The following is a 12687-nucleotide window of genomic DNA, read 5'->3' as shown; positions in this document are numbered from 1 at the left end:
AATTATAAACCAAACATGACAAATTCACCTGAAGAAAGGTCGCTGTAATAAAATAAACTACAAGTTTAAAATCAAACATCTCCTTGAATAGTTATGCGTTTTTTCTACTTTAAGAAATCTGAATATAAAATGACTTGGATAGAAGCAAATCACTATTGCAAGAATAAAAACAGCACCATGTTACAACATAAAATTGACAACGTGACCAGTGACTATTGGAGAGGGGAATACATCAGATTATCGGATTGGATACACACCATAGGTGACAAAAACATGTTTTTTTTAAAACATACATCTTCATTTTATATTTAAAGATTGATTTAGTTTTCGAGAACAATAAAACAGAAAGTATTTTCAAAGGACTTTAGCATGTTCATACAAGATTAGAGTTACACTTTGTCTTCAGTAAATTCATTATGAGAAATCGTTATTTTCATATAAATATTACATACATTTCTTAGACTATGTTCAATATACATTCACATCTAATAATTGTTAAGCCCTAAATAACTTAGGTAATTATTGTTTTTATTTAACCATGAGTTAGGCAATTATATTCGACTATTTTATCCAGAGTGATAGTGTTACCCGGGTCTGGTTGGTACCTGGGAAAGAATAAAGAATTATAAATACATTTTCATAATATTTATTTTACATGTGGTATGTCGGCTTATCAGCAATATAATGATAAAACCCGATGCATCTCGCAGGATACACATGATACCGTAAATCACCTAAACAACTGTATTGAAATTGTAACTATAATAATACAATAAAAAATAGGGTCCCTACTTTTTACAAAACTTCACTGTCTCACATCCTTCCCCACTGAAAAAAATGTCGTCCCGACATAAGAAATAAAAGCAGATTCTATGACACAATTAACAACCTCTTTCTTAACTGATATGCTTAACAATTTAATACTTCACATCAATTTCATCTTAGGACTGTTAACTGTCTATTTAGTCTTTATGGATATCACCATAATGTAATTAAATACCTAATAATGTCATCTTAGAAATGGCCATTTTCCAAAAAGTCATTTGACATTTAAGCCTTATTTTGATGACCACAGTCATACTGAAGTTTCATTCAATTGGTACTCAACAGTTCAGAAACGCAACTTAACAGAACTTTCACTATATGCTTTTTGTTTCTGTCACTTGGTTTTAATTCAAGATTTCGTCACACGTCTTTTCACTTAAACACGGCTGTTCTGGTGTAACAAAAACAAACAGTTGCTAAAATTTAATATGTTTGGAACATATATTGTGGCTGTAGGAAACGGACATAAGGATGTTGATACGGTTGTTGATGTTGCGGAAACCATGGACCCGAATTTGGATTCAAATTGCTCTCCAACTGATTAGGTGTGAATGTTGTTGGATATTGACGTACATGATTACTATTCACATTCATAGTTTGTATGCTTGGCTTTCCGAGTGTATCGTATGTAAACCTTGCGGAAGGATGCCGTAACCTTGCTGGTTTGTCTTAACTTGTTACATTCTCGATGTTATTCGGTATAATAATTTCAGATTCGTCGTCTGATACAACATTAGGAACATTGTCAGCTTCATTATCAACGTGAATTCCATCGATCGATAGTTTTGAATATCTATCAGTAGATCGGACATTGTACGTTAAGCCATTTGAATTGTCTCTATCATTTTTTACGACATCATTATCTGTGATCTTAGATTTTTGTGTTTTCCGGTAATCGGTTTTCTTATTGTCACTTCCGTTAGCACTTGTTGTACTTTCTAATGGTAAACTGTCGCATTGCATGAGAAGATTTCTATGTAGTACCCTATTTCTTCCGGTTCCGTTTTCCTTCTTAACCTAATAAACAGGACTTTCGTCATTTAGACGTCTTAATACTACATATATGTTTTCTTCCCAATATGATCGCAATTTCCCTGGTCCTCCTCGTTCGAGAAAATTTTTAACTAAAACGCGGTCACCTTCTTGTAGACAGCTACTTCGCACTTTTGAGTCATATAGACGTTTTCCTTTAGTTGCAGACTTACAGGCGTTTTCAGAAGCCAACTTATAAGCTTTCTGCATGTTTGATTTCCATTCCTTAGCATACATCGATGTATCGCTTGAATTGTTTACTTTATCTTCAAATCCAAAAGTCAAATCGATTGGTAATCTTGGATTTCGTCCAAATAATAAGTAAAATGGTGAAAATCCTGTTGTGTCATGACGTGTGCAGTTATATGCATGAACTACTTTATGACAGTGATATTTCCATTGACTTTTAAAATCTTTAGGTAACGTTCTTAGCATGGAGAGTAAAGTTCTATTAAATCGCTCAACCTGTCCATTGCCTTGTGGATGGTACGGAGTAGTCCTACTAGCTGCTACACCTGCTAGTTGATGTAAATGCTTAAATAGTTTGTTCTCAAATTCCCCTCCTTGGTCATGATGAATTCTTTGAGGAAAACCAAACTTTAATATAAAATCATTAAAGATTTTCTCGGCGACTGTCCTAGCTTATTTATTGCGTGTCGGATAAACTTGCGCAAATCTTGTAAAGTGATCCATAACCACTAGCATATATTCATAGCCATAACTTCATAACTTTCTAGATGTAAAAAATCAATTGATACTAGTTCAAACGGTGATGTAGTTTTGATGGACTGCATTGGTGCAATTTCTTTTTTTCTTGGTATCCTATCTTTCACGCAGGAACACTCAAAGTTGATATATTGTTCTATGTCTTTGAACATATTAGGCCAATATAATCTTTCTCTAGTGAGAGCCCATACTCTTTCCTTTCCAAGATGTCCCATATCGTTATGTAGTTGTTTTAAGACTAGTTTACGATAGTGCTTAGGTACGACTAACTGTTCTTTAATTTTTCCATCGATGGTTACAATTCTTTGTAAAATCCCCTTTTCATTTACCAGTAGCTTATTCCAATCCCTTACAAGAATTTTCTGTGCATGATTGAATTGCCGTTTCTCGTAATCTGATGGAGATCTATTGTGAATCTTCAAATTTATTATCGGCCCTAAATCGAGATCTTGACTCTGTGCTTCGATAATATGTCTTAATGGTATTGTACCACTTGTCTGCAAATTACTAATTAGTTTCTAATTTGTTTCCCGGATTTGTGAAACACTTCGTTTTATCATTTGTTTGTTCCACTTTCTCTGACATACTTCCAAACGGACTTGATAATTTTTCAACTTCATCGTCGGTCATTTCCACGGTGCATTTTGATAGTGTTACAGTCCAATCAATTTCACCCTTGGCTTGTGCGTCAGCAGTTTGTAGTGTTGTCGTGATACTATTGTTTTCAACCGTGTTAGAGCAACTATTCATATAACCTTTAAAGCAGAATGGCATTCTTGACAATCCGTCAGCATCCCCATTTTGAATTCCTGGTTTGTAATGAATCTTAAAATTAAAGTCGACAAGTTCGGCCACCCATCTGTGTCTTGTCGCATCTAATTTTGCGGTAGTTAATATATATGTTAAAGGATTGTTGTCAGTATAAACGTCGAATTCATTTGTGTAGTAAAGATAATCCCGACAACGGTCACAGATTGCCCATTTAAGTGCTAACTTTCCAGAATGCAGGTGATAATTTTGTTCTGCCGGTGTTAACGTTCTCGATCCATATGCAACTACCCCTAAATGTCCGTCTGCCTGTGTCTGGTATAACACTGCACCTAACCCTTCTTGTGATGCGTCTGTATGTACAATATAAGGTTTTTCGTATTGTGGATAAACCATTATGTTCGGCTGAACTAAACAATCTATCACTTCTGATAATATCATTGTATGTTCTTCTAACCATTTTATTTTCGTGCCTGACGAAGCCTGATTCGTCGATTTGCCTTTAATTTTACTCTTCTTCTGTGACTTATCATTGACTTTGAGCAAGTTGTAAATTGGTTTAAGTCGTTTTGAAAAATTAAGGATGTATTTCCTATAATATCCTATAAATCCCCAAATTTTACGTAGTTCTCCTATAGTCTTTGGTTTTCTTTCTTTTAGAGCAATCACTGCTTCCTTGTCTGCTGGGTCCATTTGATATCCTGTCTCAGATATCAAATGTCCTAAATATCGAACTTCTCTTTTGAACAGTTCACACTTTGAAGGATTTAATTTGATATCCTTTTCTTTAAGCCTTCGTAATACAGTTCTAACATTCATAAGGTGTTCATCAAAACTACTACTGAATATTAATACATCGTCTAGATATGGTATGCAAATGTTATCTCTGATATCAGATAGCGTTCTTTCCATGAACGATTGAAATGCTGCTGGTGCTCCAGTCAATCCAAAAGGAATTCTTATCCATTCGTACAAACCCCAAGGTGTACAAAACGCCGTTAATTTTTGACAAGCTTCATCCATAAATCCTTGATGATACGCTTTACCCTGATCTAGCACGGTGAACCATTGCTTCCCACCTAGAGAGTCTAATACATCCTGAATTCTAGGGATCGGTTGTCTATCGGCTATAGTTTTCTTGTTGAGCTCTCTGTAATCGATACAGAGACGTAGACTACCATCTTTCTTTCTCACACAGACCATACCACTTGAATAGGGCGAGTTGCTTCGTCGAACCCAATTTCTATGTATAAGATCGGCAAGATAATCTTTTATCTCTTGGTACAATGGTTTTGGTATTGAAGTATATGACCTATTTACGGGAGTTTTGTCAGCTAATTCTATCTTCATTTTCAATACCGGTGCCCAACCGACTTCCTTATCCTTTGAAAAAGCTCCACACTCTTCCCTAAGTAGTTGCTGTATTCTATTTTTCTCGCTTAGCTCCAAGTTTTGACCTAGATCGATTGGTGGATCCCAAAATTGTTATCCTCTTTAGATATATCTTGTTTGTATGTGTCTTTAGTTTTATCGTCCTTATCCGGTATACTAAAAACGGCTTTAACGTTCTGAAGCATTCCCATATTAACTTTCTTCGGTAAAATAACATCATGAGCTGAGGTGTTCTCCACAACGACATTAATTTTCGAAGTGCTTCCATTTCCACATCTTACAAGACTTTCTTGGATGCTTAGTTCTTCTGGTATATCAAAATGTCCTTCTGGCATGAAAACAGCTGATGTATTATTGCTGGTATCCCTCACGTGCGCAATTCCCTTAATAACAGACTGTGAGTGTCCTGCAATAATGATATCCCTTTTCCCGTTTCTAACTGAGCAAATGTCCCCATTACTAGATTTAATGATGTTCATTACTGTGTTAATTCGATTGACTTGTATTCCCATCGAAGATTTAAGAATTTCAGCGGCATCTATATGTTTTTCCATGTAATGTTCGATTACGTTATATCCTATAATCGGTTCATTCATGTCCGGATGTGAGCTAAGTAGGAATGGAACCTCTAGACTATTTTCTATTTTTTTCTCTTTGCTTTTCAATTTGAAGTTAACTTGTACCCATCCCTCATATGGAATTTCGCTGCCATTTGCCAAACGGACTATTAGTTCGCCATCCATCAATTCACTCAATGGTCTGATTTGAGTTTCATTCATCTTTTCTTTCAGCCACTGAACTGGGATGATTGATATCTGTGCTCCCGTGTCCCATAGCAGTCGAAAGTCTTTCCCGTTCAAGGAGCAGTCAACCTCGCATTTCGATCCAACTAGTCTCACTAAATTTCTTTTTTGTTTTGACGAAAGCTGGAATACAGTTCCTTTCAATTCACTTACAGACACTTTCCGTACACTCGGATCCTGTCTGTCTTGTTTATCTCTGGCTCTGAACCTATTTTTGCGTCCAGCTTTAAAATGTTCGGAACTTCCACAAATCCAACAATGCGAACATTGTCCTCCATTTCCTGATTGTTGACATTGCCGACATCCTGGCTTTCTCTCTCGTGTGGTCTTGTTTGCCGTATGTTGTTGTTGTTGTTGTTGTGGTGGTGGTGGTTTATAGGCATTTGTGACTAGCTGTCTGATTTCTGCCAATTCCCTTTTAACTTCATTCTTGAATTCTCCGAAAACATCGCTCTCTTCTGTCGCTTCTATTTTATTCACTTTTCCCCTGGACACTTTACTTTTTGCTAATCTTTCATTCTCTCGTAACACCATTTGGTTTAATGATGATATCAAAGTTTCGTCCCGCACATTCTTATCGCTTAGAACCGGTCTCATTTCCTGTCTGATGTTGTCGCTTTGAATGCCTGTCGTCAGACTGTGCAGAAACATAGCTTGAACTAGATCTGGATGATATTGATGTTCATCCTCAGTTTCATTGGATGCAAACATCACTCTCTGCCTTATATCGAAACATCCTCTGAAGGTATTTCTAGTTCGGTAATCAGGGTCTTCAAAACAACCAACGGTTGAATGTAAATCTTTCCTGTCACCTCCAATCTAAATTCCTCCTCCTTCTCTGTTTCTTTAACCATGCTTGACTTTTGTTTGATCTTTCAGTTTGTTGTCATATTTGCAGCCAACATATCCCGGACGAGCCCCCAGAAAATGTTACCCGGGTCTGGTTGGTACCTGGGAAAGAATAAAGAATTATAAATACATTTTCATAATATTTATTTTACATGTGGTATGTCGGCTTATCAGCAATATAATGATAAAACCCGATGCATCTCGCAGGATACACATGATACCGTAAATCAACTTAACAACTGTATTGAATTTGTAACTATAATAATACAATAAAAAATAGGGTCCCTACTTTTACAAAACTTCACTGTCTCACAATAGCAATCGGTAGCATACAAATATGAAAGCCAAACCCCATGAATACCAAAACAAATCAACGCCATGAATTATTTCGATGGCTATAGGACACATAATATAGGTTAAGCCCCATACCTATGATACTGTTTTGGATGTTCTGATATTTCCCGAGAAACAGAATATTCGTTATTTTGTGCATGAATTTTTTATTTGAGTGTGAAAAATTCGTCTCAAATAGATAAACTCATTTGACCTCACTAGATATTGTGTATTGAGGGTCCTGTTGGCGTGCAACAAACACAAATGTTAACTTGTTGGAATATATTCATAGAAATACTCTGTGGAAGTAATGTATCAAACCTTATAATACATGAACTTGTAGTGATAATACATGAACTATACCATCAAATATACATGAAAGTTTAAATACATGAATGAGGTGTATCAATGGCTCCGATTTGGATATCAAGCGTAAAGACTACTTTCGAGCAGTCTGTAGCTCAGAGAAGCCAACATTTTGATTTGTTTAGTTTGTATTATAATACAGATAACCATTTTAAATTTGAAGCTTTTCCAACGGAAACGTTTGTGTTACTGTCGCGAAATGAGTTATTATTAACGCAAAACAACCAATTTGGGCTTATGTGGTTGCGCAAATAGTACATATACTGTGATTATTCTGTTTGACGCTATATTTGTCGTCAAATTAGAGTCAAAACTATACAATAATATGAAAAACAATCTTGTTTGTATAAAATATATAACCTAGCCACAAGTAAGTACAAGTATTGTTAGGCCAGTACCTCGTCAGGTTTAAATTTTCTATTTAGATACACATTTCATATAGTACAAGTATTGTTAGGCCAGTACTTCGGTAGGGTTGAAGTGAGTTTTTAGATACACATTTTAAATGTTTTGTAGCCCCGATTGGTAATTGAACAGTGGTATACTACTGTTGTCTTTATTTATATATAACTTGTCATAATGAAATGAAAGGTTTGATCCAGTTTGATATTTTTACGTTGATTAAATGCGTACAAGGAGATATAATTAAAATGTTATGGCTCCTAACTCCTTTAAGGACTGTAGTATTTATAATCTGTTCAAAATATGTCAATAAAATGATTAAGAACATGAACAGGATTAACTCAACGGACATAAATAACCATGACTTATGATTTTATATCTCATTCCGTTACATATTAGCATTGTATCTTATATATAAAGGCTGTTATAACTGGAGTTACTTGAGCTACCATACTGATCCCAGTAATACTTCGATGATTTTACCTTGGCCGTCTCTAGGACTGTGTCAAGAACTTTGTAAGCCTTTATCAACCTTTGCGTTTTCGGTAAAGGTAAGTTTTATAGTTCTAAACCAATTAATTATAACATTTTTTTATTGATATTTTTATAGAAAAGTAGGAGTTTGTTGCAAAAAAGACACTTGTTGAACGAGATTAAAGAATAAAAACAGCTGTTTCATTACCAGTATGCATCCGAAAAAAAAGACATAATCTGCTGTTTTGTTTTAACCTTTAATAGTTTTTGAATACCATTGAATTACGAAAAAGATAATTATTTGACTCAGCAGTGATCAAATTTAACTTCTAAAACTGAAAACCTTGATATGTATTTTTACACATTTTATTCTTTAAAGTTTTAAACGGTATGTGACCAATTTGTTTTCTCACATTGGTTTTCCACTAGTCACCAGATAATTGTTTCGGAAATGCAATCAGTCTAAAACAAACAAACACATTTCTTTTATTATCGTGTTCACAATTGTTTTCTATTACTTTGTAGAAAAATGAATGTGTTTGTCTGAGTAAAATTCCATTAGATGGTGGTATATCGTCACAGTTTTGCAATGGAAGATGTGAATCACATCAACCAGGAGTACTACAGCATTCTTTGCCAAACGAATGCGGCAGTTTATTTGACTCAAGTATTTTCAATGTATATACATCGTCGCCTAGAGATACAAATGTTTCCGCACAAGGTAAAAATTAAGATAACCATTATACCGAACATCAAGAAAAATTCAATTCGGAAAGTCCCTTATTAAATGATAAGGAAAAAATGCAATGGATACAATCATAATTATAGTTAATGATAATGATATTCATTAGACGTGGCTTTTGAAAAACAATATGCTAAACATTGATGTCAGTATCATATTAAAAAGACTATGGTTTTGCCAGTGTTTTGACTTTTTGAGTAAAACAATGTTTTTGTTGTAAGACCCCTATTTATGACATTTTGTTCACGTATCGTTGTCAATATAATGGAATTTGATGTTTAGCTATAAGTCAGGAATATGACAGTCGGTTTCCATTCCTTCGAATTATTTTAACATTTCAATTTGCCATTTGATTAGGGACTTTCCGTTTTGAATTTTCCTCGGAGTTCAGTATTTTTGTGACTTTAATTTTTTTGAAATATCTTAGACAACTGTGAAAATAGAATTATTTTTCATAAATACATCTGTCAGTTCACAATCTTTAAGTTTCTATTGTTTTCCTCAAACTTATTGAGAATTTATGACACATGTATATGTTAATAACATGAAAGGTAGCATTGTTTTTGCACCAGATGTAAAATGTATATATAGGCCTCGGTTAAATACAGACACACATACAGACGCAACATCAAGGGAATTAGAAAATGCTTTTCATATATTGCTTTCATAGCAGTGGGCATAGTAAATTTATTGTGCTAGTAGCTAGCATACAAAACTGCAGTGCTGTCTACATGTAGATAATTAACAAAAAAATATACTCAAAAGGAATTAATTGATTCATTAAAATATTGTTCTTTGGTTTACCCTTTTACAGACAATGTTGCCGAAATTTCTTTAGCAACCTATTCACGGGTGATACATATGAATGATATCATGGGGTTTAAAAACATATGAAATATTGAAACTAAAGCCCTACAGAAAAGTAATCTAATGCATCATGTACATTGGAGCATGGAAAATGTAAAAATATATAATAAAAATAATATGACTAAAATGTTAATGAACGCATTATCTCTATGACAAAACATGACGTCATACAAATGTAAACTCTAAAACTGAAGTTTATTTCGTTACTTGTACGCTTCATCTTCGGATAATATGTTTGAAGTACGTGGTCTCTCATTTTAAGATTTATTGCATTAATTGAATTTAATAGACTTCAGACAGTCAATATGGTGGCACACTGCTTAGTTACGGCATGTCAAATTTTCTGGAGGTTATTGGTTCTAAGGTCGCTAAGTAAAAAAACTTTACATAAACGTTCGAAGTTTGTGGGTTAAGTGGGTAGACCTGGTATATGGGAGACAACTCTTACACATGTAGTAAAAGTCATTAGTGCGTTTTAACATAACGCAGTAAATTTAACAGTGATCAATCATTTATGTTGTTTACATTTGGCTGTGAGATTGATGCAAACAGATCCAGTAAGCTGTACATATTTGACACCATAAACATTAAACTAAAGAACATCTTTTTTTAATGACGTGGAAGAAAAGGTAAACACTTACCATTCATACATGAAATGCTTACAAAAACACCAATGAACTGTGTCTGAGGAGTTCTGGGGCAACTTTACTGACTAAAGTATCCTGTGGCATCATTTAGAAAAACATCTTGGAGGTTTTGGGAAATTCGATTTGAACAAATGGATTAAACAATGAAGTAATCGATACAGACTTTGTACTTACTGTTTGAGTTTGTTTTTTTTTCAAATGTAAAAGGCACTATTCTAGAAGATATGGTCTGAACATCAATCCCAGTACAAGCTTTTGCAAATAGATAATCTACATTAACACAAAGATAGTACTTATATAGTGACAGACTGTCAAAACAAGGAATTCTGATAACGTCTTTTATTGATGGCAGGGGCATTTTGAAGTCTGGGGAGAGAAACCAATAAATAGTTGTGATAAACAATTATGTCAACTCGCCCCAAGGAACTCGTCCCATACTGAATATTACTGTTTTTCCTTATATAATTTATTACAATTATTATTGGGACAGTACACCTTTGACATTTACACATAAAAAAGAATGCAAAGACAGCCTGTAGGAGGTTTTGTAAGGGAGAAATGAATTTTGTCCCAAAATTCTACTTTTTTCGTGTGCCTTGTTAGCAATTTTAATTAAAGATTTTGAAAATTTCAAACGGTCAAATTCGATAAAAGTTTTTGATTTCCAAAATTAATAACCAATAAATATTTAAACAATTATTTGCAGGAATTAAACGACAAAAATTTTTTTGGGCTAAATTTAAAAAAAAAAGTGTTATCTGAGCTGACCAGACTTTTCGCTGCATCAATTATTAAAAACCGTTTTTTTTTTTACATTCAGGCTATTTGTATTACCATGATGTTACAGATTTACTTTAAAGTATGTTTCTTCTATGCAATTTAACAGTCAGGGGTATTTCTAATGACAAAATGTGCAAAAACACTCAATGATTTTTACCTACTAGTGTTTTCTACAGTTTTTTAGGGTACCCCAAAACTGGTCAATATAACCTAAACATAAAATGAAACTATGAATTTCATTAATACTTTGGCAGATGATGCATGGACCCCTACCTTTTCAATGATGTAAATATATAAGAAAAATTAAACGAGAGGAACATTTTGGTGTTACCAAGGCCTACCCCCTTAATTGTTCCTGTTTACACATCAATCAAATCTGGAGAAAAAAATGTGTCTTATCCAATGTTAAAAAAACTTGTTTAAGAAAATGTATTTGGTATCTGTTAAATGTGTGTAGTAATTACCACTTATGATAATTTAGAAACATAACACTACCTTGGTAGCAACAAGGGATTTTCTTGCAGTATGCATTAGAAGACTTGTTATATATCCTCGCAATATTTCTAATCTATTTGCTAAACTACTTAATATATATATTCTTCAATATTTGAAACAGAAAACGCTTTCAAATCTTCATCTTAAAACTACTTTGAAAATTCGTGATCAATATTTCTACGGAAATGTTAAACTTTGTCCCTTTTATGTCTCTGGCCGCTTCTTTACAAGATATCTATATTTTATTCAATTAATGATTTTCTTTTATCCATATTTCAAACGTTCCTTCAAAAACGTTTTGGGAGAGTGTTTTAGTTTATTCCTATGTACAAGAATGTTATTTCAAATCGTACATTTCCCAATATATATATATATATATATAAATGAAGTTTTATTAAGATATTAACGGGACATTTAATGCTCTCAAGGACATAAGTCATGTTTGACTATACCTCTTTAAGTTGAAAGTTTATGCAGTTATTGAAACTATTGACATAAATTGATTTAGTCACAATTTAAAATAAAAAAAATAGCTAAATGCCTCTCTCCGATTTTTTTTCGCCACTTTCCATACTTTCTTCACCTCACATGTTTACTCATTTCAATTCAGTTATAAAGTGTGCAGAATTAAATTCAATATTTTAAACAAGCAAAAACAGCGTACATAGATATAGGAAGATGTGGTATGAGTGTAAATGAGACAATCTCCAGACAAGTCACAATTTATAAAAGTAAACCATTATAGGTCAAGGTACGGTCTTCAACACAGAGCCTAGTTATGTCTTATAAAAGTTCTTTTGATGTGGTTGAGAAGTATTTATTCATAACTTCATTTCAATTTAGTTATAAACATACTACTTAAAAATTGGCACGTTCATGATTTCTTAACAGAAAACATATTTGATAACTGTTTAATTCTTTTTTGTTATTGTTGATAAAATCATTGTTTAAAGTTATAGTGTTTTTGTAGATGTATACGACACTAGTGAGTTATGCCTGGCAATATGGTGTTTTGATGAGTGGGATGTTTGCAGTTTAGTTGCATGCGGCTGTGATTTTACTCTGCACGGATTGTTTAAAACTAAAGGTATACATAATTCATCTTGGAATAGACTTTTTCAACAATTCTTGACACCGGTCAATGACACCTACAGTTACACAGGCAAAATTTACTCACATGAATTTC

The 12687-nt window shown here is 33.6% G+C and overlaps 1 protein-coding gene across 1 annotated transcript in view; it reads left to right on the top strand.

Moving 5' to 3' along the window:
- The first annotated feature begins 119 nt into the window (after positions 1-119).
- The window catches only part of LOC139486924 (uncharacterized), a 30292-nt gene continuing 17724 nt past the window's right edge, over positions 120-12687 (top strand). The window contains exons 1-4 of the mRNA XM_071271971.1: positions 120-262; positions 7917-8047; positions 8496-8691; positions 12472-12588. Of these exons, the coding sequence (XP_071128072.1) occupies positions 130-262; positions 7917-8047; positions 8496-8691; positions 12472-12588 (577 nt within the window). The 5' untranslated portion in view covers positions 120-129. The remainder of the gene's footprint in view (positions 263-7916; positions 8048-8495; positions 8692-12471; positions 12589-12687) is intronic.

This window comes from Mytilus edulis, chromosome 8 (assembly GCF_963676685.1).
Source record: "Mytilus edulis chromosome 8, xbMytEdul2.2, whole genome shotgun sequence".
NCBI lineage: Eukaryota > Metazoa > Mollusca > Bivalvia > Mytilida > Mytilidae > Mytilus > Mytilus edulis.
This window is presented reverse-complemented; position numbering and strand designations above follow the sequence as displayed.